The sequence below is a fragment of the Quercus lobata genome, chromosome 4, assembly GCF_001633185.2.
Source record: "Quercus lobata isolate SW786 chromosome 4, ValleyOak3.0 Primary Assembly, whole genome shotgun sequence".
Classification (NCBI taxonomy): domain Eukaryota; kingdom Viridiplantae; phylum Streptophyta; class Magnoliopsida; order Fagales; family Fagaceae; genus Quercus; species Quercus lobata.
The window spans coordinates 96,511,973-96,539,942 of record NC_044907.1 but is presented as its reverse complement, the minus strand read 5'-3'; the positions used below and the strand labels follow the sequence as shown (position 1 = coordinate 96,539,942).

Here is a 27,970-nt window from a genome sequence, read left to right as displayed (position 1 = left end):
AAAGTTGACAACTTTTTTTCCCCCACACCATTTACCATTATGACACGTACGTATTCAATGCCCCCACCATTTTTGTAACAATAGAGTTATCACATCTTTTGCTAGTCACCTCCCTGAATTTACGCTCTGTCCTCATTTTGAACAAGCGGGATGTGTATGCTGTGGTGTACAGTAGAGTTGACTCATACGATGACTCTCACATGCACATGGGGTCGACCACTTATAACTCATTCTTTGAATCTTGCCGAATGAAGTTTCTTTGTAAATTTCCTACATCACCGCTTGAACATCGAATTTCTCATAAATAATAAGGCCATCTCTCACTCTTGCTCTCTGTCTGTCTTTCTCTCTCTCTCAGCTCTTGCTCTCCGCCTCTCTCGTTCTTTCTCTCGACTGGTCCTGCTCTTAAATCCTTCTATTGGTGGCTCATGCTACCTCCAATCTGATCAGTGATCACCTGTAAACTCTGTGCTCTCTGAGGTATGGTTCTATTCTCTCACTTTCTTATATGATTTTTCCTCCGCAGATGGAGATGGTGCCGAGGTTTTGTATTGTGGGTGGAGTTTTATAGTCTTATCTAATAAGACTTGTGGGTACGTGGGGCGGGCCTTGGGGAGTCTTTTCAGATCTTGCGTTTTTTTTTTTTTTTTTTTTCGGTTATAGACAATATGATCGGTTTTTTTTGTTGGGTGGGTGGAGTCTTATCAAATAAGACTTATGTGGCTCTGATTCTCCAAAAAAAGAAAAAAAAGAAAAAAAAGAAGAAGACTTATGTGGCTGTGGGTGGAGTCGTATTCGTACATCTGGATGGCCTTGGAAATTTTTTTTTTTTTTTTTGATCTTGTGATTTTATATATATGCAGGTTAAGAACTTGAGATCGCTATAATCTTCTTATTGTTCGGTGAAACTAGAGTTACAATAGTACTTTTTTTATATACACATCAGGTTCTATTACTTTACATTTGAAAGTTATTTTTTATTTCAGTCATTATAAATATATTATAGATAGTGCTTATTTTATTTGTCTATTAACAAATTTGCATTTGAATATGAATTTTTTTTTTTTAAATTGAGTCTCAAAAAAGATCAATGGATAAAATTTTTATTAGTAATAAACAAAATACAACATAAAATTTAGATAAAAATATCATAAATGAGCAAGAAATTCACCAAAAATAGTTAGAAGATAATGAAATGAGAAGATAACAATGATGTTCAATTTTGCAATACAACAAATCTTGATAATGAACTTCAAAAGAATTTAGAAGTAAATGAAAATAATGATGAAAATGTCACAAATGAACAAATTCACCATAATGATGTTCAATTAGAAGGAAATGAAAATAATAATGACATGTTGAATTATATTCCTACAAATATTATCAATTGAAAAAGAAATGTTAGAAGAACTTAAATATAAAAATTTAATTAGTCAATTTGCAGTTCAAAATGTAAGACAAATATATTCTAAATGAAATATATTATAATATAAAAATATTAAATAAATATTAATTTAATTAATACATAAATATAAAAAATACCTCATTTTAATTGTCGCCTTAGGTTTCAAAATGTCTGGAGTCGGCCCTAATAACAAGTTAGGAGAACATGTAGAATTGCCTCAACATCACCACTATCAAAGTAGAAAGACTTTAGACTTAAGAATTGTAATAGGCATGTTAATTTTATGTTTTTAACAATGCTTGCGAATTGTGTCTTATTCACAATTAAAAATAGATTCTCATAAAATAAAATAAAATAAAAAACTGTTAAAAATAAAGTGAGGCCAAAAAAAGTACATTCTCCATTAAATTTAAGAAGATAGTTTAAACTTTAAAGTATTAATAGTTTACAATGCAAAGGGCAAAGAATTTATAATTTAGACTTTTAAAGTTAATTTAAGTAGTTAATACATAAAACTTACAATATTTATGTTTTTTGTTTTTTTGAGCTGACATTATTTATTATATTAATCATGCAAAGACGTAGTCGTATTACTAATACTAGGCACATGCACAATATCAATATATATGAGCACCTGAATTATGCAATTGCACTCTTAGTAATACGAAGGTTTAAGATTATTCATTTGTTCTAATGTTAAAATTAAAAATGATTTTTTTAAAAAATTTTAAAAATCTCAGTTCTTAAAAGACAATTGTATGAATTTTTTTACTTTATTTTAATAATTAATTTTTTTAATAAATATATAAACAAGCTATTAACTTGGAAGCAACAAAAAAGGTAAAAAAGCAATATAAAGTAAAGTTTTGGATTCTGTTTCACATGTTTTTTTGGATTGGCGATGAGAAATTTGAGAAAAGAATATTCTAGTATTGGTGCACTATTCCGGAATTATGCGCTAAATATATATACATAAAATATTTAAATTAATTATTTTAGGAGTATAAAAATAAACTCCTTATACAGTGATATAATTATGAGATTGGTAATTAAAAAAATTCAAACTTTATATAATTTTTTTTATAAGTGCAGTTGAAATGAGATTGTTTATTTAAAAAATAATCAAATAAAGAAGATTGTACTACTCATTTGGGTTACCTCCCTCAGCAGCTTAAGATTCATTAGTGTTCCTCGTGAAACTGGGAAGTTATGGCTTATCGTGATCCCCTTACAACCCAGCAAGGTCCCAAACTTTTTTTTTTTGAGTAAACAATAATACTTATTAGTGTTTTAAAATAGGTTTATAATACTTTATTTAACTAGAGTACAACTACAAACTACAAAATGACCTAACTTTTGTAGTTGTAGACTGAAGTTATAAATAGTGGATATTAAATACACATGACTAATGTGGGGTAAGATGCTACTATGGTCTTAGGAATGTCAGCCCCCTTACCCATTTTTTTTCACAGGAAAAAATAACAAAAAAGATTGTACTTATAGAGTTGTGGTAGATGGGTCTTAGGTGAACTAAACTATGAACTTTCCTAGAAGGGAATTTTTTTTCTAAATAACAATAAATATTAAAAAATTTAGTTAGTTGTCACTTTTCGAAACAATGTTGAAAACTAGCATCTCGAGTGTCTAAAACTCGAGTTCCAATATAAAACTCGAGTTTTTAAGTCTCAATTTGCATGTGGTGGTAGCTGAGTAGGAGGAAAATTCCACGTGGAACTCGAGTCTTAGAGACTTGAGTTCTAATGGGTACTCGTACAAGAACAGATCCACGGAGAAAAAGAAAAAACAGAAGAAGAAAAAGAAAAAACAGAAGAAGAAAACACGGAGAAGAATCGCTGAAGATTAGATCGTCCACCGTCCACCCAGTCGCTGAAGATCAGATCGTCCACCAACACCAGATCGTGTCCAATCGGAGCTCCAGCGTTCTTGCTCTGTTCTTCGTCTCTTCGTTTCTGTTCTTGCTCTGTTCTTCGTTTGTTCTTGCTGTGTTCTTCAGGTTTCTATTTTTCTTCAAGTCCGACAAAAATCGAGTTTGTAAGACTCAGTTTTGGTCTTTAGAACTCGAGTCTTATAGACTCGAGATCTATGTGGCTAAATTGGTACACGGCAGCAGTAGAACTCGAGTTTGTAAGCGTCGATTTTTGTCATCGATCTCGAGTTTTAAAAACTCGAGACGCTAGTTTCCAAAATCCTTACAAACATGCGTTAACTTATTATATTCTTGCTCCCTACTACGTTAGCCTGCAAATTCCCTCCCTAGAAGGCTCTTATTCCATTTCTTTAATTTATTTTTTTGTACTTTCACATTCCACGTGACCTTCACAGTTTTTGGTGTCTTATTTCTAGGTGCTCTCTAAATTCTCTCCTCAGTCCTCTCTCTCTTCATTTGCAAAATTTCAGATTGGATTCGACGCATTTTCAAAATTACACAGGTCTGGTTGGGGATCAAGTTATTTCTTCTTCCCTAATTTATTTAATTTTTATCGTTTTTTGGTTCTAAATTTCTAATTGATTATTATTCGTTTTTTGGTTTTTAGAAAGTTTGCATGCAGATCTATTTATATATTAGTTTTTCAATTTAATTATATTGTGTATGGTACTTTCTCAACTACATATATTGTGAATTGATAATACTATGACTTTCTATGATATATGAACCTTTCTATGATATATGAACTATATGAAAGTTGTTATAGAAAAATTTGGTTATGAATGAAAAATTATGACTATAAAAAAAAAAAAAAATAAATAAAACAGCCTAATAACTTTTAATAATTTTTTGGGTAAATTACAAATTACAACTTTAAAGTTTGGGGCGTTTGAATTGTAGATTTTAAAATTTCAGAATTTAGATTTTACCTTATTGAAATTTGAGAGTATTTGGATTTTATACCTAATGTTTCAGAATTTGGATTTTATTCTCTAAATTTTAGGGGTGTTTAGATTTTACACCCTAAAGTTTTAGAATTTAAAATATAAAATTCAAACATTCTTAAAATTTAGGGAGTAAAATCTAAATTCAAAAATATTACGGTGTAAGTTCAAATACATCCAACTTTTTAGGGGATGAAATTTAAATTTTGAAAGTTCAAGATGTAAAATTTTAGCACTCCAAACTTTAAAGGTGCTCTTTACCATTTAACTAAATTTCTTATATGAAACACCCTGCCAAAGTCACACGTAACCAAACCCACATCTGCACTTTGCTCTTGAAAAGCAAACACCACCAACCCCCACCCCCCCCCCCCTCCCACTAATAAATAATTCTTACAAAGTAGCTTTAGATAAAGCTCTTGACAACTAATAAATATATACACGCAGTTGACTTTGTAGGGAATTCAACCCGAAATTCCCAAAACATGAGAAACAAAAATTAGAGAAAACACACGCCAAAGAAAACAATCACACGCAGAAGACAGTATTTACATGGTTTGGCAATTTGCTTACGTCCACAGAGTTGCAGGGATTTCACTATTATTAGGGAAAAATACAAATTGCGGCTACAATGTTTCTCACTCTCTCTCTGAAAAACCGACAACAACAAAACCCTAATAATCAAGCTGCATTTTCTACATCCTGCGCATAGGATACATAATGGGCTACAAAACGGGCCAAAAAATTTTCCTTCGCTCCATGGACTAAGCCTCAGTAAATCTTCCATTAAAAACTACGCAACATTATTCGGGTCAGGTCTGGTCATCAACCAAATCAAACATAAACTAGGCTCCACAAAGCCCAACAAATCTCCCACTTGGAGACTAGTTCAATCACCAACATCAGCCATTGTCCTCCAAAAGCAATCCCTCATCCCTGCAACTCATCCTCCTATCCTCAAGCTAGAAGGCCAACTGAAACTGCACACAGCTTCAGCTTCTCAATAGTGACACCTTTAGTCAACATGTCTGTTGGGTTCTTAGATCCACAGATCTTCTCAAGTATTACCAGTTTATCTTCAACAAGGTACTGGATAAAGTGGTATTTTTTCTGTATATGTTTCAACTTTGAATGAAAAACTGAATTTTTAGCAAGAAAAATTGCACTCTGACTGTCACTGTGTAGAATGCCCATCTCCTGCTTCTTACCAATTCATCTAGGAAACCATGTAGCCAAATCATCTCCTTTCCAGCTTCAGTTGCTGCAACATACTCAGCTTTTGTAGTAGACAAAGTAACAATCTTTTGTAGATTTGAAGCCCATGATATAGCTGTACCACCCAGAGTAAAAACAAACCCAATAGTACTCTTTCTACTATCAATATCACCAGTAAAATTAGCATCTACATAACCCTGCAGTTTCAAACTTGTACCTGTAAAGCAAAGAAATGTATCTGATGAACCCTTCAGATATCTCAGAATCCACTTGACTGCCTCCCAATGCTGCTTTCCAGGCCTACTCATGAATTTGCTCACAACTCCCACTGCATGTACAATGTCTGGCCTTGTACACACCATAGCATACATCAAGTTGCCAATAGCTGAGGCATAGGGCACCTTGCTCATATGGTCCCTTTCTTCTTCTGTCTTAGGTAACTATTCCTTGCTTAGTTTGAAATGACTACCCAAGGGTGTGCTCACTGATTTAGCTTCATTCATGTTGAACCTGTTGAGAACTTTTTTCACATACTCTGACTGTGAAAGCTTCAATGTACAATTAGCCTTGTCTCTAATGATTCTCATACCAAGGATTTGCTTTGCAGCTCCCAAATCCTTCATTGCAAACTGTTTTGACAATTGCTTCTTCAGATTATTAATCTCCTCAATGCTAGACCCTACAATAAGCATATCATCCACATACAGCAGTAATATGATGTAAGAATTGTCAAAAGACTTAACATAGCAACAGTGATCAGCTTCACATCTCTTGAACCTAATTTGCATAAAACTGTCAAATTTCTTGTACCACTGTCTAGGAGTTTGTTTTAAGCCATACAAGCTCTTTCTCAGTTTGCAGACTAGGTTCTCTTGTCCCTGAACAATGAATCCTTCTGGCTGAATCATGTAAATGTCTTCCTCCAAGTCACCATGAAGGAATGCCGTCTTCACATCTAACTGCTCAAGATGTAAGTTTTCTGCAGCCACCATTCCCAGCACCAGTCTAATTGTTGACATCTTCATAACTAGAGAAAATATTTCTGTGTAGTCAATGCCTTCCTTCTGCTGGAACCCTTTAATAACTAATCTGGCCTTGTAACGTTTGCTACCATCATGCTCATTTTTTATTCTGTATACCCACTTGTTGTGCAAAGTCTTCTTTCCTATTGGCAATTCAGTCAGTTCCCATGTCTGATTCCCTAATAAGGAATCCATCTCATCCTTCATGGCTAACTCCCACTTGCTTGAATTCTCATCTTACAAGGCTTCATCATAACACTCTGACTCATCACCATCAGTCAACATGAGATAATTTAAAGTGGGTGAATAACACTGTGGAGGTCTAATGTTCCAGGAAGATCTGCGGACTTCAGTTATAGGTGTACTCTAATCTACTTGTGAATCTACATTCTCCTTATCTTCTTCACCCCTTTTCTAGATAGTACTTTCAGTCAATTCATTTAAGTTGACAAACTCATATTTCTTTTGATCTATCTCTGTAACATCTAACACTACAATTGACCTGTCCTTGTACATAACTTGTTTATTAAATATCACATTTTTACTTCTGATGATTTTCTTGTTTTGTTCATCCCAAAACCTATAGCCAAATTTCTCATCACCATAGCCAATAAAAAAAAATATTTTAGACTTTGCATCAAGTTTACTACGAGCATCAAAATCAATATGAGCATAAGAAACACAACCAAAAACTTGTAAATGTGAAAACTTTACCTCTTTACCGCTCCAAATCTCCTCAGGAAGTTTGAACTCCATAGGAACTGATGGTCCTCGGTTTATCATGTAAGCTGCAGTGCTAATAGCATCAGCCTAGAAAGTTTTTGGTAGTCCAGCATGCAACCTTATACTCCTAGCACGCTCATTGAGAGTTCTGTTCATGCGTTCAGCCACACCATTCTGCTGTGCTGTCCCAGGAATGGTCTTCTCCATCCTAATTCCCTGTGTAGCACAATATTTACCGAACCCTCCATCTATGTACTCTTCTCCATTATCTGACCTCAAACATTTTACTTTCAAACCTGTTTCTATCTCAACCATGGCCTTCCACTTCTTAAAAGTTTCAAATACATCAGATTTATTTTCCAGAAAATAAACTCATACCTTTCTGCTTGAGTCATCAATGAAGGTGATGTAGTACCTTGAACCTCCAAGGGATGCAACCGGAGAAGGCCCCCACAAATCAGTGTGTACTAACTCTAATTTTTCAGCCTTCGGTGTTCTGTCGGTTTTCAAGAAACTCACATTTTTCCGCTTTCCTAAAATGCAGCTTTCACACATGTCAAAATCAATGGACTTCAATTCTGGTAGCTTTCCTCTTGACAACAACATCTTCATCCCTTTCACACTCATGTGACTAAGCCTGCAGTGCCATAGGCTTGTATCAGTACTTGCTTCAGCAACTGCAACTGTATCTCTTAGACTTGAGGTCATATATAGAGTGCCAGTCTTCTTTCCACGAGCCAATACTCTAGCTCCCTTTGTAACATTCCAAGTACCACCAACAAATAGTATTGCATGCCCTTCATCATCAAGTTGTCCAACAGAAATTAGATTCCTCCTCAGGTCAGGAATATGTCGAACCTTTTCTAATAACTAAACAGACCCATTGGTCAACAATATCCGGACGTCTCCCATACCCACAACATCCAAGGCTGAACCATCAGCCAAATACACTTTACCAAAATCACCTGCAACATAATTCTGTATGATTTCTCGGTGTGGAGTGATATGAAACGAAGCTCCTGAGTCCAAAACTCAATCATCAAGTGGACTGTCTACTGCAAGAAGTAATGCATCCTGTACCTCTTCTGTTACAGCATTAGCAGAATCATCTTCATTCTTTTTCTTAGGACTTTTACATTGGTTCCTAAAGTGACCTGTTTTCCCACAATTCCAACATTGTACTTGTTGGCCTGATCTAGATTTACTTCTGTTCCGATTAGAATTTTTGGATTTTGATCTACCCCGATTTGAATTTCTGTTATTACCTCTGCCTCTTGTCTCAAGGTTTAGGGCAGAACTAGATCCTGAGGTTTCACCTGCATCTCTTTTGCGAATCTCCTCAGCCAGAATTAAATCTCGTATATCATTGTACTTGAGCTTTTCCTTTCTTGTAGAATTGTTTACTGCCATCCTCATTGCCTCCCAACTGTTTGGCAAAGAAGCCAAAATGATCAGTGCACGAATCTCATAATCAAAATCAATTTCTACAGACGACAATTGATTTGTGATAATGTTAAATTCGTTCAGATGTTATGCTACTGATGCATTCTCTACCATCTTCAAATTGAACAGTTTCTTCATCAAATGCACCTTGTTGTTTGCTGACGGCTTTTCATACATGCCAGACAAAGCCTTCATCAAATCTGCTGTGGTATTCTCCTTTACAACATTGTGTGCAACAGACCTAGATAGAGTTAACTTAATAACTCCCAGTACCTGTCTGTCAAGAAGAGCCCATTCCTTAGCCTTCATCGCCTCAGGTTTTGTCCCCAAAAGAGGCAGGTGCAATTTCCTCCCATAGAGATAATCTTCAATCTGCATCCTCCAATACGCGAAGTTTTTGCCATCAAACTTTTCTATTCCAGACGCCTTTCCTGCTCCCTCTGCCATTGCTCCCACTCAAACCTAACCCTAGGCTCTGATACCAGTTGTAGGGAATTCAACCCGAAATTCCCAAAACGTGAGAAAAAAAAATTAGAGAAAACACACGCCAAAGAAAACAATCACACACAAGACAGTGTTTATGTGGTTCGGCAATTTGCCTACATCCACGAAGCTGCAGGAATTTCACTATTATCAAGGAAAAATACAAATTGCGGCTACAATGTTTCTCACTCTCTCTCTGAAAAACCGACAACAACAAAACCCTAATAATCAAGCTGCATTTTCTACATCCTGCGCATAGGATACACAATAGGCTACAAAATAGGCCTATCGGCCCAATCCTCCGCTCCATGGACTAAGCCTCAGTAAATCTCTCATTAAAAACCACGCAACATTATTCGGGTCGGGTCATCAACCGAATCAAACATAAACTAGGCTCCACAAAGCCCAACAGACTTGACTAAGAAATAACCAGACACAGAACCCATCCCTACCCTTTGTTTTTGAATTTGAATGTAAGTTATCAACAAAACAAACCCAGCAAAGTTCAGAGATTTAATTATTTAGTTTCAGAAAATATAACGAATGGTGAGACCTCAACGACATTAATGGAAGGTGTGGCTGGCTTCGACACAACGAGTAGCAGAGTGTGTGATGTACATTTAGCGGGACTAAGTTTATTTGCTTAACTTTGTGAACTTTCAGTTCAACTGGGCTTTCTCATCTCATAAAATTTTTTATTTTATTTTATATATAAAAGAAAGGTAAGGTTTAACCAATCTGATGAATGGAGGAAATCAAAATGTTGCATCAATTCTTCTTCCCTAGTTTATTTCTTTTCATTTGTTCAGTATTGATTTTTTTTGGGTATGTAGATCTATATCGTGATTCAATATTTAGTAGTAGAGCATTTTGCAGTGGCTTCAATGGGCATGGAAAACGCCTCGTCATCTTCTACTGCCCAATGGAAATATGATGTCTTCATCAGTTTCAGAGGAAAGGACACCCGCAACAATTTTATGGATCATCTATATAATGCTTTGATAGTGAAAGGCATTAACACTTTTAGAGATGATGAGAAACTTGAGAGAGGAAAATCCATTTCACTAGAGTTGTTGAAAGCGATAGAAAAGTCGAGATTTACTGTTGTCATTCTCTCAAAAGACTATGCATCTTCACATTGGTGCTTAGATGAACTTGCAAAAATCATTGCTTGCAAGGAAGACATGGGAATGATAGTTTTGCCTGTTTTTCACTATGTGGAGCCATCTTATGTACGGAAACAAATGGGAACTTTTGCGCAGGCATTTATTAAACATGAAGAGAAGGAGGAAGAAACAAGGGTGGATAAATGGAGAGATGCTTTGAGACAAGTGGGCAACCTCCCTGGATGGCATTTAAAGGATACTAGGTAATTTATCTAAACTTTTTTTTTTTTCATTTTGCAATGCCCTAATTGGATTGATTGTGATTGTTGTGTGGGTGTGTGATAAGTCTCATATCGGGCATATATTGGTATAAGAGCCGGTCCAATAACCTTATGTGGGTTCAGAGACACTACCCCACAAATTGGGTCCTAACAAAGACGTTAGGGATTTAAGTGAGGGAGACTGTGATGCCTCAATTTGTTTGATTATGGGTGTGTGATGTGTCCCACATCGAGCCACATATATTGCTTAAATATGGACTTTATTAATAAATACAAGGAGCCTCAAGTGTGACTAGTCCTTTTGAGGTATAGTGCAAATGTGGTAGATATATATATATATATATATATATATATATATATATATATATAACTATATATGGAAACTTAAGCAGATTTATATACATGTTTCATTGTATGTGGATCAATGTACACTTTTTTGTTTCAATCAACGCATATTCTCTTTTTTTCATTGCAGGCCTGAGTCACAAGTTATCCAAGAAATCGTGGGTTGGATATCGCTCAACTTGAAATATGAAGCATTCCCATGTATTACCGAGGACCTAGTAGGGATACATTCTCGACTGGTAGAATTGGAGTCATGTTTAGCTCTAGATTCAAAAGATGTCCTCTTTATAGGGATTTGGGGGATGGGAGGGATGGGTAAGACAACTCTTGCTAGAGTTGTTTATCATATGTTTTCTAAAGAATTTGAAGCTCGTGGTTTTATTAAGGATGTTAGGAAAAATTTTGAAAAAAATGGTTGTGTTTCACTACAACAGAAAATTATTAATGAAGTTTTGATGGAAAAAAATTTGAAAATTGAAGAGGAGTATGATGGAGTTCTCAAGATCAAGAATAGGTTATGTCGTAAAAGAGTTATTCTTGTTCTTGATGATGTACATGAAGTGAAACAGTTAAGAATGTTAGCAGGGGAGTGTAATTGGTTTGGTCCGGGTAGTAGAATTATCATAACAACAAGAGATGCGCATATGCTTAAAGCACATCGAGTAAATGAAATATATGAAGTTAAAGGATTGAATGATGAAAATGCTCTTCAACTTTTTTGCTTGAAAGCTTTTGAAAAAAAGCATGTCCTTGATGATTATATAGAGTTGTCTAACCATTTTTTGAATTATGCTAGTGGCCTTCCTTTAGCTCTTGAGGTTTTGGGTTCCTTTTTGTTTGGAAAAAGTACTGTTGAATGGAAAACTGAATTAGAGAAACTCCAAGAATATCCCGACGAAGAAATTCTCCAAGTACTTAAAATAAGTTTTAATGGACTCCAAAAACCACAGAGGGAAATATTCTTGCATATTGCATGCTTTTTTAATAATCAAAAGAAAGATTATGTATTAGAAATACTAGATATTCTGGGCCTTTACCCTATTATTGGATTGAAGGAACTCACTGATAAGTCTCTCTTGAAAATTATGGATAATGATGTAGTGTGGATGCATGATTTACTTGGAGAAATGGGCAGGAACATAGTTCGTCAAGAGTGCCTTGATCCTGGGAAGCGTAGTAGACTATGGGATTATAAGGACATTAACAAAGTGTTAAAAAAAAATAAGGTAAGAAGTTATTTAGAAAATTTGAGCTCATTCCCTACCTTCATGTTTAACAAATTTGGAAGTTGAATGGTTATGCTAATAATTATTTTTGCAATTTACCAATTCCTTCTTGATTATTAGGGGACAGAAGCACTTAAAGCCATGGATATTGCGAGTACTTGTAATGAACAACAAGATGGACGTTGGAACCCTGAGGCCTTTTTGAAGATGGATAATCTTAAATTTCTTAGAATTTATGGAACTTTCTATGTCCCCACACACCTTCCTAATGATTTAATAATTCTTGATTGGATTTCGTATCCTTCAAAATCTTTGCCATCAAGTTTCCAGCTAGATGAGCTTGTTCAACTTTGCTTGCAACAAAGCCAAATTCAACAACTTTGGACAGGAATAAAGGTAAGTGTGTTATTAAGTATCCTCTTAAAACTTTTCTTTAAAATTACAATAAATGTACACTAAGAAGCTAATTATTGTAACAATATTTTTTCTTCTAACAGAATTTTGACAAGTTGAAGTTCATTGACTTGACCGACTACATGGACCTGTTTATAACTCCAGACTTCACTGGAGTCCCAAATCTTGAGAAATTAGTTCTTGTAAGGTGTACAAATTTACGCGAGATTCACCCATCTATTGGAATTCTTAAAAAACTTATTTATCTTAATTTACAAGATTGTGAAAGACTAATTCGTCTTCCAAGCAAGTTTGGAATGGAGTCTCTTGTGACTCTTGAAATTTCTAATTGCCCAAAACTCAAGACAATTCCCAAATTTGTGGCAAACCCGAAATTCTTACAGGAGCTTTCTTTGGATCGCACTGCTATTGTGGATCTAATTAAAAACTTGCCAGAGAACCTATGGATAATCAAAGGCCTAGAGATACTTGATTTGAGCAAAGCAGATATAGAAGAGCTGCCTTCATCAATTGAACGTTTGACTGACCTTACTTCATTAACTCTAAGATATTGTGAGAATCTTGTGAGCCTTCCTAACACCATTTGTAATTTGAAGTTGCTTAAGTCTCTTGATCTTTTTGGATGCTTAAAATTTCGTAACTTGCCAAAGAACATAGAAAATGTAAAAGGTTTGGAGTTGCTTAATTTGTGTTGGACAGCCATAAGGGATGTTCCTTCTTCCATTGCCCTGCTTAAAAATCTCAAACATCTATATATCTGTAGATGGAATTCATCTGAATCTTATTCCCTGCCAACAAGTCTTGAGCTGCTAGGCTTAGTATTTCCTTCATTAATTTCAGCAAGTCATGTGAATCCCATAATATCGGCGCATCAGATGAGCTCAGAACGTGGTTCCCCGCAACCTCTTCAATTATTATTGCCTTCCTTATCAGGTCTTCAATCTTTAACATATTTGCATCTTAGTGACTGCTCTCTTCTGTCAATCCCCAATGACATTGGCTGCTTGTCCTCTTTGGAACACTTAAATCTAAGTGGAAATGATTTTGTTTCCCTTCCTGAAAGCATGTCTCAACTGTCTAATCTTCGAAGACTCTATTTGGAGGGTTGCAAGAAGCTTTGGTTATTGGAAAATATTCCATCAACTATTGATTCAGTAATTGCAAACAATTGTACCTCATTGATGAGATTGCCAGAACTGCAATTTTATACTTTTAAGTCAGATCTCTCCCATTTGAATTTCCAGTGTGTTAACTGCTTAAGATTGGCTATTTATATTGAAAGAAGTGATAGCATGCTTCAGGTATCTCTCCCTCTCTAAGTTCTAAACATTATTTTCCTCAAAAAAAAAAAAAAAAAAATCTAAACATTAATTATGCTTTGTATATTTCAGGGGCAAAGTGGTAAACTACCAGACATCTTTGACATTATTATTCCTGAAAATTACTTTCCTGAAGTTTGCTTTTCAGAAAGGTTTGAACATGAATCTGTAAGTCATGAATTGAAGGTACAAGTGCCTTATGGGCGTCATGAATGGATGGGAATTGAGTTGTGCGTTTGTTTTTCAGTCGCAGAGGCTTCTAAAGATTTTCTACTTACATGTTGGATTAAAGTCAATGGATTTGAAAGCGCATCACCAATACGCTCTTCTTTTAGGGTAAACTATGGTAGAGTTAGTTCACGTCACTTTTGGCGGCTCTATTTGTCTCCTCGCTATTTCGACTCCCAATGGGGAGAAAATTTTCGTCAAATTGATGGGAATAGATCCAATAAAATTGAGATTAGAATAAGTAATTCAAATAACTTGGAGGTGGAGAAAGTCGGGATTCATTATGATTTTATTAATGATGGGGCTAGGCCTTTTGGAGAAGGCTATTCAATTGACAAACTTCCTCCACTGATAAGCAAATATTTGGCTGTAAGTCATCATTATTCTTCTTTCTATTACAATTTACAAGTCTTGATGTTCTCTTTATTTTGGGGAGGAAATCCAATGAAATGAAAGTGTGGGTTTTGAATTATTTTAGCATGATAACAAATTTAATTTGTCCTAGGTATATAATAGAGAATTTTCTTTTTGTATTTCCCTTACTCGCATTTTAAAAAATAAAATAAAATCATTGTATTGTGCTAGTTGTACCTTAGCATTACCTTTTGGCTTTCATATAGCCAACTTTTTTCTCTTTATTTTTTTTAATCAGGTTGAACTCAAATTTTCCTGTTGTCTTGTTTGTGCACTTTAATATAGTGGAAGGAGGAGATCACACGTCCAAGAAGTAACGAGTTAAGTATGAAGTTAGGAACGCCGGAGATCACACGTCTAAAGATGATAATCATAGAGAGAGAGAGAGAGAGAGAGAGAGAGAGAGAGAGAGAGAGAGAGAGAGAGAGAGAGAGAGAGAGAGAGAGAGAGTGAGGGATGGGAAAGAGAGATGGGAAAGTTATTTTAAAAACTTTGTAGTGGAAGGTATATAAAAAGATTGTCTTTTATGTTGAATTGAGTAACCCAAATAAAGATAAAAACCGTATGTTTTTTTTTGTTGTTGAAGAATTAGAATGAAATGTAGATAAAAACAGTTATGTATTTTCAAAGAATTAGAATGAATGAGGTAAAGGATGCATTGAGGAGGATGAAAATTACAAAAGCCATGGGATCGGTTGAAGTGCCACTTGAATTTTAGAAGTGCTTTGGTGATGTGGCTGTATGTTTGTTGACAAACCTTTTCAATAAGATCTTAAGCGATAGCAAAAGGCCTAGTGAGTGGAGGAGAAGTACTCTAATACCTATTTACAAGAACAAGGGAGAACAAGGGAGATATTCGAATCTTTTGCACTAGTGACGGATGAGCTTACTAAATCTATTCAAGAGAAAGTCCCTTGGGGTATGTTTTTTCAGATAATATAGTTTTAATAGATGCAAAATAGACGTGGAGTTAATATCAATTAGAAATATACCTAGTGGATCTAGCACCTCTTGTAGTGCCTAGGCACTGGGGTTTGAACCTTATCAGGCCACCCCTCCCACTCTTTACATATAAAAAAAGGACAAAACTTAGATATAGTTCCTTGTATACTGTTCCTTAGGTTTCCTGTTTAGAATTTAGCCATCTATCTAATTAAAAAATTAAAGCAAATGGCATTAAGCACCTTTTTTTTTTTTTTTCTTTTGCCTTTTCTCCCTCTCTCTTTGGCCCATGAGAAAACCCCCCATTCACCATAGCTTCATACCTCTCAAACACACAATCTAGAAGAAGAATACCATTCAGTAAATTAAACACTACATTTGATCCATTATTTGATCTTTGTGTATTTAACTAAAAGCAAACTAAAGAATCACGGTGATCTAATACATGAATCAAAGAACAGATCTTTGCAACCTAGCGACTAGGAGGGCAAAATTGATCTTTCGCATGAATAGGATGAGATCCAATGAATACAATCGGATTAATGGAGACAAACGGATCGAACTTGTGAACCAACCAAGCATACGAACAAATTGACCTATCTTCTCATGAAAATATTGGGATCAATAGAGAAGATGCTCACTAGCAAGGACTTCCAGCCCCTTTGTCATTCTTTGCTTAATTTCAGTTAGAAATCTGAGAGTTTGAAGCCAAGGGGTTTTCTTCTTTAGAGATTGTGTGTGAAGCCATGGGGGAATGGGGTTTTCTCATGGGCCAAGGAGGAAAAGAAGAAGAAGAAGAAGAAGAAAGACACTATTCTTAGCCCCATTTACTTTAGTTTTCAAATTAGACAGATGACTAAATTTTAAGAGGAAACCTATGAAATAGTATACAAGGAACTATATCTAAGTTTTGCCCTTGAAAAAATGAAAATTAAAAATTTGGCGAGATACTTTAGGATCCAAAAGCTTTTGGTAAAGTAGTACTAGAACAAAGTACATGGAATGCAAGTTTAGTAAAAGTAGAAACAAAGAGATACCAACATGCGAAAACTTCTGATATGGAAAGATTAAAGAGGATATGAATCATAGAATAAAAGTATAAGATTAGAGCAAGGTAGATGAAGTTTAGAATTAGATCAGGAGTATTTGAGGTGATTGTAGAATACTTATTAAGTTAAAAGGGTTTTATTTATTTATTTTTTAATATAATCTAGTTGTTACACAAGGGGGGATTCGACCCATATTCACCTCATAAACGAGACCACGCATTAGCACTGAGGTATAAGGCTCTTGACATGTTAAAAGGAAAATTTTGTTAGACTACTATAAGGCTAACTATGCCCTATGGCTATGGCCTATTGAGAAGAAAAGGTAGGATTTGAAATGAGAAATTTTTTGCTAAAAGATAGGGGTGGCCCTTATTGATGAAAGGACAAGGGAGAGTTATTTGAGATTGTTTGATTTTGTTCATAGGAGAGCGATTAATGCAACAATGACAAAATGAGTTGATTTAAGTTGTGGGTACGAAAAGAGGTAGAGGAAGGCCAAAAATAATATTAATAGAAGCAGTGAAAATGACTTGTCAATTAAGGAAGTAATAGAGAGTATGACTTCGGATAGAATAGAATGGATGAAAAAAATGATGCTTAACACAGTAGGAAAATAGAGAATAAATAGTAGCAAAATGGAACAACATAACAAGCCCTACCACCTAGAATCTGCGTTTGACATCACCACCAAACAAAGAGAACAAAGGAAGAGACATATTCTCAACTCATCATAATAATAATATAATTCTTATTCAAATAGTACCGCTTTCATAATTACAAGAGCACTATTTTAATAGGGTTTAGGGAGTACACCAATATGGAAAATGCTTAATCAAATCTCCTAAAACCCTAAACATTAAAAAATAAATTCAAAATTCAAATTCAAAAATAATTTCAAATTTAGAAAGAAAATCTTAAAAGAATTTGGTGCTAATGCTCCCTACATCACGTACTCTGACTAGTTTGTTGAGAATCCATAGCTAACCCAAAATTTTTGGGGATAAGGCTTGGTTGTTGTAATTAGAAATCTATTTCTGTATCTACTTTTGTTTCCTTGTTGGCACTTCATTTTTGGATTATACGTTTCTACCTATTTGCTTATCATTTCTGAAAGAGTGAAACTATAATTTGGTATCTTGTTTATTCAGGTTCCACCTCTTGCTGCAACAACTGAATCCCTTCCTGAGAGACCAGGGATGCCAGATTGTCCAGTGAGTAGTACATTAAGCTATTGTTCTCTTTTTTCTTTATATGCATTTGATCATTTGAAGTAACTATTTCATTTCCCATCCATGTGTAGTATTTTCTGAAAACTCAAAGATGCAAGTTTGGATTGAGGTGTAAGTTTAATCATCCAAAAGATAAATTGGTGACTGAGGTAGGTTCTATTCTCTCAAAATTTGCCACATCTAGCTGTTATGTGGATTGATTCCCCTTATTTATAGTAATGTAATGCATCGCCTGGTTTCAGGTTGCTCTAGAGAATGCTGCCATATCTGCATTACCTGAGAGGCCATATGAGCCCCCATGTGCTGTTAGATATTTTACTCTTCTTTTCTTCTTGAGCATTGTTGTCTATTTGTGTTGTTAATTTGGCTTTCTTTTATACTGTTTAATGTTAAACAGTTCTATATGAAGACTGGAAAATGTAAATTTGGTCCATCCTGCAACTTCAATCACCCAAAAGATATTCAGATACCTTCGCTTGGGCAAGAGAATGGTAATGTTGAACAGACTGAATTAACAATTAAGGCACTAGCAATTGCAGATGCAATACTAGCTAATAGTCTTGCTTCATACACCCCGGCATTAATATATAACTCCAAGGGACTTCCTGTTAGACCGGTAATGTAATTTTGACAATTAAGGGATTGCTTAATTCATTCTGCCATTATTTATATGTAATGTTCAAGTGAATTTATATTAATTTCTGGGTGAAGTTTGATATTATGGTTTATTAGCTTCACCTCTGAGTATATTTCTGGACATATTTTATGCCTTTCTGCCTCCCCTTCTCTCCTCGTGCTTTTTGGGGTGTCAATTTGGTGTTCTGTTCTTTTTGCTTCATGGCCTTCCCATAGAGGGGGGATTTTTCTGCCATCAAAATGCTAGCTGACACCCTTACCTTTTCCTTCTTTTATTCATTTCATTGGTTCCGCAATGTAGTAAAATCTGGTTTTCCATTACTCACATATCGTTTGCTTCTAACAGGGTGTAGCTGATTGTCTTTTTGACCTCAAAACTGGCAGGTGACTATTTGCCTATTTATGCTCAATTTTAAAAAAAATTATTTTTGGATATATATGCCCAATTGACTTAAGAATTTGTATAGAATAGCAAAAGTTCTTAACTTTCTTTCATTTTTTTGTATATCAGTTGCAAGTATGGTGCCACTTGCCGCTACAACCATCCTGACCGGCATGGTATGCCTACAAAGCTGAAATTCATTATTGCTGATTTCAGATGCATATATGATTTATCTTAATTCAACTGTTGATTTAAATACTTGTGATTCAAAGTTTCACTGAGATTTTTGTGCAGCGATTAATCCACTAGCTAATAGTCTTGCTTCATACACCCCGGCATTAATATATAACTCCAAGGGACTTCCTGTTAGACCGGTAATGTAATTTTGACAATTAAGGGATTGCTTAATTCATTCTGCCATTATTTATATGTAATGTTCAATTAAATTTGTGAATTTATATTAATTTCTGGGTGAAGTTGATATTATGGTTTATTAGCTTCACCTCTGAGTATATTTCTGGACATATTTTATGCCTTTCTGCCTCCCCTTCTCTCCTCGTGCTTTTTGGGGTGTCAATTTGGTGTTCTGTTCTTTTTGCTTCATGGCCTCCCATAGAGGGGGGATTTTTCTGCCATCAAAATGCTAGCTGACACTCTTACCTTTTCCTTCTTTTATTCATTTCATTGGTTCTGCAATGTAGTAAAATCTGGTTTTCCATTACTCACATATCGTTTGCTTCTAACAGGGTGTAGCTGATTGTCTTTTCTACCTGAAAACTGGCAGGTGACTATTTGCCTATTTATGCTCAATTTAAAAAAAAAAAATATTTTTGGATATATATGCCCAATTGACTTAAGAATTTGTATAGAATAGCAAAAGTTCTTAACTTTCTTTCATTTTTTTGTATATCAGTTGCAAGTATGGTGCCACTTGCCGCTACAACCATCCTGACCGGCATGGTATGCCTACAAAGCTGAAATTCATTATTTCTATTTCAGATGCATATATGATTTATCTTAATTCAACTGTTGATTTAAATACTTGTGATTCAAAGTTTCACTGAGATTTTTGTGCAGCGATTAATCCACCTGCCGCTGCATTAGGCCTTCCCATTGTTGCCTCCCCAGCAACCAATCTGAACATTGGAGTTGTCAATCCAGCAGCTTCTATTTACCAGACTATTGACCCTAGATTGTCTCAGCCAACGGTAAATTGGAAATTGTTACTATTGTTTGTCCCCTCTCCCCCCAAAAAAAAGGGTCTATTGTTAGGTTTAGCTCTCTCTCTGCACTAGAATGAATTGGGATGGTTTGGCTTAAAGTTCAGATTCATTTTTCCATTTTACTGATTGTCCTTTAGCATATACATACTTTGCTTGCATCCGATGTCCTATGTGCATAGGACGCAAGCTGGATGCATCACAAGTGCATCTGAGACGTGGTATGTCCAGCTTGTGCCTTGTGCACACAGGCTAAGGACAAACCCTGGACCCTATATCAAGTTCTTTGCACATGCCCTGTACTTCCATCTTTTACAAATTGATGTTTTTAGTTTATGATTACAGAAAGATGTTTTGTTATTAAATTTGTGTCATGGGTCGTCCAAGAGTTCCTTTCAGGAGCAGAACTACATCGAAGACTTTTCAAGAATTAGATTTTTCACCTCTATATTTATGTAAATTAAAAAAAAATATATATATGGTTGGCCCCACCAACTGCTTCATATTTTTAATGATCTTAAATTGGTTAAATTTTTATGTGTTTTTACTTTGCCCCCCTCATTCTTGAAATTCTAGTTCCAGCAGTCCTTTGTATGCTTTGCAAATTTTTTACCTGCCAGAAAAACATAATTTGCTGCATTTGGTGCAAAGATAAAAAATTTTCTTAATCTTTTTAGACACTGTGATTATGGTGATGTGAGGGTGGCATGGCATATCTAGGATCGCAAAGAGTTAAGACAAGACTTCCCCCATGTAGTAGCAGATGAAGATAATTGGTTGATAGATAAACAGAAGAGAAAAAGTTAAAAAAGTCAAACTATAACTCAGAGAAAGCAACCGGAAGAAGGAGAGAGAGTTTCTACTTTCTAGCATAGTCTAGGGGACAATTACAATGTATTGGTTCAAAAATAACGAATGGCTAAAATGAGTGAGTTATAATTTTGTAGGTTTTACCCAGAAAAGAAAAAGAAAAAGAAAAAGTAAAATGATGGGAGTTGGAGTTGGAGTTGGAGTTGTACAGACACAACAGGCACACAGTCTGTCAACATCATCATCAAATGACTCTTCTTCAACCTCAACCCCAGAGTCAAATGAAAAAGAAGAAGTGGATAACAACAATAATAATAATAGTAATAGAAAGGGCCCTGATCTGAAAACGCTTGTGAGGAGATTCTGGAAGGTGGCAGTTGGCGGCTGTGTTTGCTCTCACTCTAGGAACCACAGGCATCAATGTCGGCTTCAACTTCCTCGGCCGTGACTTCTACAATGCTCTTGCCAGTACTTTCACTACTACTTTCTAACTTAACTACCATTTCTTCTCTTCTCTATTATTACTATAACTGTTTTTTGTTAACTTTTATAGACAGGGACCAAGAACAATTCACGAAGCAACTTCTGTATTACCTGGGTGCCTTTGCTGGTGGAATTCCGGTGAGCACAATTTTGCTCCACTTTCTTAGGTATTCCATTTCCATTTCCATTTCCTCTGCTAATACCTACCTGTGTCTGTCTTTTGAAAAACGATTTCCTGCAATGTTGTTTAGTATAGTATTCATAATTTAACATTAGATTGGTTTTTCCTTAGCTTGTCAACAACACCCTATTGGCCTATTACTTAATGTTATGTGAGTGAGATAAACAAGGAAAAACACTCCCCCTAACTTTTAATGTCAAACACAGTTCAATTAACTTGACATTTTTCATTACTTAGGAAACCCCATCAATTCAGCCCTCTGTTCTAGCTATTTGAATGCATTAAAAACACCCCCCCACAAAAGAAAAAATAGAGCTTTGATCATAACTACTTGTTTTGAACAAATTTGTGATCTACCCTTCCTTCCTCAGTTATTTTAAAGTAAAGTCTTATTTTTTCTAAGTGATCTCTATATGAATTCTAACACCCATCTGCATAAATTATTCAAGTACAGACATAGAACTTGAAATTACCATTAGATCATGGAAACATGGGATTTGTTTATTTTGCAGTTTTTGTTTGGCTGCATATTAGAGATAAGTATCCAATTCCACATATATCAAACATATTTTTTTGGTAAGTAAAAATTTTTTATTAGAAAAGGAGATGAGAATGACACATAAATGGATATATCAAACATATTCATAGAAGTACCGGTTTGAAAATATAAATGAACCGATTGGTCCTTGGGGTTTTCCTATATATGAGCAGCCACTTCTATCCATTTTCTTTGCCACCATAGAATTCGTGTGCAGTATCTTGCTATGTTAATGCCGTTGCCTTCCTTACCATTGATCTAATCATATTTATATAATTGTCCCATTATATGTTGTTGTTTTACAGTTTTTTGTATTGAGAGATTATGCAAGAGACACTCTAGCTTTGAGATGGAGGTCTTGGATGACTAGATATTACATGGAACGCTATCTGAAGAATCAGACATTTTACAAAATTCAATCACAATCAATTATTGACAACCCAGATCAGCGGATTGTTGATGATCTAAGTTCCTTCACTGGGACAGCCCTTTCTTTCTCTTTGATACTATTCAATTCTGCTGTAGACTTGATATCATTTAGTAACATCTTGTATGGCATCTATCCTCCACTGTTTATCATTCTTCTTGTGTATTCGATTGGTGGAACAGCTTTAAGTGTTTTTCTTGGAAAGGTGAGTACCCTATGTTTTCAACATACAGTAGAATTTTTCCCATAAAGATAATACCAGTTTGACTGACTGGAGACTGTTTCACTACTAATTTCAGGGTTTGGTGACTCTAAATTTCTTGCAAGAGAAGAAAGAAGCAGATTTTCGTTACGGACTTGTACGCGTTAGAGAAAATGCTGAATCAATTGCTTTTTATGGTGGCGAAGATAACGAAATGCAACTTCTGCTGCAGCGCTTCAGAAGTGCTTTTGAAAATTTGACTGTATGGATGTTTTCACTCTTTTCCTTATGCTGTTTCCATTTTCCTATAATTAAAAATGGCCTCAAATTCCTATTTTGGCCTGGTTACCTATTTGGGTTTTCTTTTTAGTGGAAGGAAAGTTTATTCCATAGCAAAAGTAATTTGTGTTACCAGTCAAAAAAAGTAATTTTGTATTCCTCATTCACCAACGAATTGGAGTTAGAGCCTTAGATATAAGCATTAATATTGAGGGTTTTGGTGGCTTTGGCTCATATGGTTCTCTCATATAGGAATAGGAGATTTTTCTTAAAAGAACATGAGTGGGTTTCTTTGAAGAGTAGTTTGGTAGTTCTTTTGGGGTTGAAAGATGAATGCATGTGTGAGTTTAGAGTTTGTCTATTGTTTGAGTGGGAGAGCCCAATTGAATGTATTGGCGCTTTATGATTGTGAGGGTCTTTTGTGAGTTTGCTGGTATTGAGAGTTATTTTTGGGTGAGTGAGATATTGAGATTTGAATTAGTTTGGGTTTATGTGGGGTTTTGAGTTAGTTTGTGTTTGTGAGATTTGGTTGAGTGTGGTTGTAATATATATTTTTGATAGTGGAGTTTGGTTGACGTTGTCGTATATGTAAACATGGAGTTTGCCAAATGACGTTAAATTTCATTGTCTTATGCGGATGATTTTATTTATTGTTCATGTGAATGTATTTCCACTAGTCCTAAATTCCAAACCAAGTTTTGCTACATTGCAGTCATATATTGCAGGACCTTATGGAATTCCTCCAAACCCAGCAAGATGTGCTCTTTTCATTGTCTACCAGACAGCGGTTCCTTATATTGCAGAGCGGATTAGGTTCAACAGTTCCATCTCTTTGATTTCTATTTTTTACACATAATATTTTTGTAATTGTTATTAAGTTTGAGCCTGCATTGAAATTTTACTCATAGAAAGTGCTGAATTTCCTGTTTTGACAGTTCTAGAGTAGTTTCCCGTGGCATAGTCCTGGCTGATTCGCAGTCTGATGAGCCCTACAACAACGATGCTCCAGGAAGCAGTCATGTTCAATCTTCCATTGTGACTAATCTTCCACCCTCCTCCACATCAGGGGTGTCTGTTTCTCTGATAAGGTTGAGAGAGAAATTCAATGGATTATGGTTGTATGCAGTCCAGAGATGGCCTACGGTATAGTTGATATTTAGGCATCTTGCTAACTCTAGCCTTAATATATGAAAATATGATATAACCTTTTGAAACTAAGTCATGTTTTTATATGTAGTTTAATTGAATTACAACTTTTATTTTTTATTTATTCTTAAAGAAAACCCATGTCTACAAGGTATATGATGAGATTGTTCCTTTTATATTATTTTTTTCCATGGAATAATGTCCATTCCCTCCCCCCTCCCCTCTCTTCTAATTCCCTCTCAGTTTTAGTGCTTTGTATTCAATTTATCTTCCTTTAATTGGGTGTTAGAGCACATGGTGAACTGCTTTTCTTATTTAAGATTTATATGTCCAGGTGCTCCTTATAGCTCGAGAATTTTTGCAATTGGTTCTTCGTGCTAATCAAATGTTCTTCTACTTTGAAGGTTATTCCTATCTCTCAGAGTTTATTTAAGGGAGTAGAAATTCAAAATCTTACTGATTCAAAATTTTTTCTCTCCAGGCCTCTATTATCATATATCAAAACGTGCCGCAGGCATTCGTTATGTGTTCATTGGAAAACCATCAAATCAAAGGCCCAGGTATGAGCTTTTAAATCTTTTTTTTGACAAGTAAAAAAAGAAAAAAGAAAAAAAAAAAAAAAGAGCTTTTAAATCTGAATTCAATGACATGATGAATTTGACCCTTAGTTTGATGTTTGCTTTCTAAACTTTCGTCTTTTGTTTTTTTTTTTCTTCCTTCTCAATCCCAGTTCACATAGGAACTTCAATGTGTCTTGGTTTCTTAAATGCATTGTTATGTCTGGAATTTCCATGCACATGAAGTAGTCTGTTTCAATAAAATCCTTATTTACTTATCCCAAAACAAATAAATAAGTGCTAGACTGAACTTTTGATATCATGTGGGAATCAATGGTAATTTTTTTATTTTTTAGTTCTTCAACAGTACTGTATTTGGTTGTATAGATTTTAGGAAGGGCTAGAAGACTCGACAACACCGCCATCCAAGTGCAAAACAAAACTGCTCAACTCTCCTTTTTTTTTTTTTTTTTTTTTTTTTTTTTTTTTTTTATATATATATATATATATAGTTATAAGAAATAGAGGAATGAAAATGGTGGGGAGATGATGGTTTTTCAATTGTTTAGTACAAGAGAAAACTGTAAGGAGAGATTCAGTTTTATTTGGAAGGGGGGAGGGGGGGTGGGGTGCTTTTGGTTTTCTTGGGTGATTTCTCTTGTACGTTTTAGTGCAACATTTTTTATCACTATCACCAAAAAAGGTCACTAGTTTGAATCTCCCTTCTCCCTCTCCTAGATACTAAACTTACTTATCATGATAAAAAATTATAAGAAATTTGATTGTCTTTAACCTTTAGTCATATGAGATCTTGCTAATCTAAAATATTCACTCTTCCAATTGGCTTCCTTGCAGATACCAAATAATAGGAGTATTCCTACTGATTCAGCTTTGTGTCATTGCTGCTGAAAGATTGCGACGAAGCAATTTATCCTCTATTGCAAGTTCAGTCCACCATACTTCCTTTGGGAGCCGTCAAAACACAGCAGGTGTTTTTTTTTTTTTGGTAGTGCTAGTAGCTTTATCCACTAACCTTCTTTGTAATCTATTAGTTTTGTAGGATCATACACTAGCTATATCTTGTTATACATGTATATTGAAGTTGTTAGCTATACATGCATACATAATGTATAGGCATTTATATATGCACATTGGCAAAAAAGAAAGAAAGAAAGAAAAGTGTGTATATATTAGATAGGTATTTATTTATGTATATATCACAAGCCATATGTTAGCTTAACCACTAGATTGAACGAGAGATATCAACTCTATAAATTTAGTGAGATTCTGTTGGAGCACCTGAAAATTTCTGATGAGATAGCTTTTTTTTTTTTTTTTTTTTTTTTTTTTTTTTTTATTATTTTAAACAAGACAAAGTTTATCTACAAACTTGGTTATAACCAATGGTTACAACTCCGCTCAAAATTTTTTTTTTTATTGGATGCGAATTTTGAGAAATTCACTATTGGATTATAATTTCTTCTTATATCCTCCATGCTTACAATTTTTTTTGAAAATCAAAGGTTAGTAGTTATATTATCAATCAAATGTTTAAATTTCAAATTTTTGTAGTATAAAATTATATATAAAAAATAAGTTTATGGGTCAAATAGTTATTAACATTCAATTAGCACAAAATTTGAAATGCATATTAAGAATATAAAATAACATACAATCCAACAGTTAGATTTTCAAAATATATAGTCGTATTAATTTTTTTAGTAGAAGTTGTAGGCATTGGTTATAATCAAGTTTGTAGCCAAATTTTGTCATTTTATTATTTAAATAATAGTAGTTCTTGATGAAGATGAATTAGATCCAATCCTTTTCATTACTAGTTCCATGTGATAACTCTTTTTGCATGTCTATTACTATTTTGACGAATTGTGTTGCCATGCAGTTTACTATATTTAATTTCTCTCTTCCATTATTGGGTTTGCAGGACGAGGTTTGCCTGTTTTGAATGAGGAGGGCAATTTGATATCCACAGATAATAATAGAGGAAGTTGGTTGTCTGATTCTTCGTCAACTTCGGAGGTATCTATTTCCAGCCTTTGCATTGAATGGGTATTTTTTTTTTTAGGATGATGGGGGTGGTTAGTTTAGGGGAGATACGAAATTAAAGTCTCTGAGGTAGGTATACAATTCTTCTGTGATGCTCATTAATTTCAGGGCCTGGCTCTCTAACTTCAATAACAAAGATATAAAGCAAGAATATCCAAAAGTAATATCAAAGCACGGCACCAGAATTTAATGTGATTCCCTTTGCAGGAGCATTCCAAGGGTGAATATGGTTGAAGTGCTTCACTTATTTTTTTGGTATACTCATCCAGCCAAGAGGAGATGTGATTTTAACTATAGAGCTCATTAGCCAAAGTGCTTCGCTATTAATTATAATGCAGACAACATGATTACTGGTATATAGAAATTGAATTCAATGCTTTTGCAGTGCACTCATATATTGACACTTGGATAAGTGGATAAGTCCTACTGTTAAAGAGTGGCCTCATGGGGTGCCTAAGCATATATAATCATCACAAAACTTAAACGTACAAAATCTTCAAATGTTGGCCCTTGTAGTGAATTTTGAACTCATTGTGTATTAATTTAGCGGTTATTCCTGATGATTCCACCAACATAAAGCAGAAAATTTGGGCATATTACTCATTAAAAATTATAAGTCAGTGAATATAGAAATGAGGGAGGAAACAAAAAGAGAGCCGGGGGTTCTCCTCACTCTAATATCACAACTTCAATATCAAACATCTAACTGGTTAGTATGATGGGAATTTCCTGTTTTCTTGTGACCTTTTCCTAACAGCTTATGGATGTCTAACTTCATTTTGTAACTTCTCTGTCTTTTCCAGTCTCAAACGACAAGTGGAATTAGCAAATGTACACTCTGCCTGAGTAATCGCCAATATCCAACAGCCACATCTTGTGGCCACATATTTTGCTGGTACTGTTTCTTTAGATTGTAAAAATTCATGTACTCTGCTGGACCCCCTTTTTTTTTTTTTCCTTTGCCATCCCTCTTCTCCCTTTTTCTCACTCTATTATTTTGTTTCACTTTCTTGTAGGAACTGCATTATGGAGTGGTGCAATGAAAAGCCTGAGTGCCCTCTTTGTCGCAATCCCATAACTCATTCAAGCCTGGTTTGTTTATATCATTCAGACTTCTAGCATGTGATTACGGTCTATTGCACAGCCCTAAAGAATGAATAAAGAGAGGCTTCCTTTAATATATATAAAAGAAATGGAAAAGAAATCAAATTGTAAATAATTTTTCCCCTTGGGTCATTCAGAGGATGGCAAGGCCATTATTTATTAATCTATGAATAAGGGATTATTGACAATGGTGATTTTAGTTGTA

General features: G+C 34.8%; 2 protein-coding genes across 2 annotated transcripts; both read left to right on the top strand.

Moving 5' to 3' along the window:
* Nucleotides 1–26: 26 nt before the first annotated feature.
* On the top strand, nt 27–22,878 carry LOC115986601 (TMV resistance protein N-like). The gene is made up of 20 exons (XM_031109789.1): nt 27–480; nt 864–946; nt 10,060–10,552; nt 11,046–12,141; nt 12,262–12,537; nt 12,639–13,856; nt 13,947–14,471; nt 17,656–17,718; nt 17,808–17,885; nt 17,979–18,041; nt 18,134–18,352; nt 18,719–18,756; nt 18,884–18,930; nt 19,049–19,128; nt 19,501–19,538; nt 19,668–19,714; nt 19,832–19,962; nt 20,922–21,405; nt 22,292–22,618; nt 22,713–22,878. The coding sequence occupies exons 3-18, from the start codon at nt 10,068–10,070 to the stop codon at nt 20,961–20,963; spliced, it is 4,446 nt and encodes a 1,481-aa protein (XP_030965649.1). The 5' UTR covers nt 27–480; nt 864–946; nt 10,060–10,067; the 3' UTR covers nt 20,964–21,405; nt 22,292–22,618; nt 22,713–22,878.
* Nucleotides 20,963–27,970, top strand: LOC115986256 (peroxisome biogenesis factor 10-like). The gene is made up of 13 exons (XM_031109103.1): nt 20,963–21,079; nt 21,162–21,252; nt 21,338–21,405; nt 22,292–22,618; nt 22,713–22,877; nt 23,607–23,707; nt 23,812–24,037; nt 24,375–24,444; nt 24,522–24,600; nt 25,453–25,586; nt 26,540–26,634; nt 27,465–27,556; nt 27,678–27,970. Exons 1-13 carry the CDS (start codon nt 20,963–20,965, stop codon nt 27,778–27,780), a joined length of 1,668 nt encoding a protein of 555 aa, XP_030964963.1. The 3' UTR covers nt 27,781–27,970.

Coding starts and splice junctions, on each gene's coding strand:
- LOC115986256 (XM_031109103.1), top strand. CDS start 20,963: ATGGGAGTTGGAGTTGGAGTTGGAGTTGTACAGACACAACAGGCACAC. Junction 23,708..23,811: donor TATATTGCAGAGCGGATTAG/GTTCAACAGTTC, acceptor TAGAAAGTGCTG/AATTTCCTGTTTTGACAGTT. Junction 24,601..25,452: donor CCATCAAATCAAAGGCCCAG/GTATGAGCTTTT, acceptor GCTTCCTTGCAG/ATACCAAATAATAGGAGTAT.
- LOC115986601 (XM_031109789.1), top strand. CDS start 10,068: ATGGGCATGGAAAACGCCTCGTCATCTTCTACTGCCCAATGGAAATAT. Junction 17,719..17,807: donor CAGGGATGCCAGATTGTCCA/GTGAGTAGTACA, acceptor ATCCATGTGTAG/TATTTTCTGAAAACTCAAAG. Junction 19,539..19,667: donor TTCTACCTGAAAACTGGCAG/GTGACTATTTGC, acceptor TTTGTATATCAG/TTGCAAGTATGGTGCCACTT.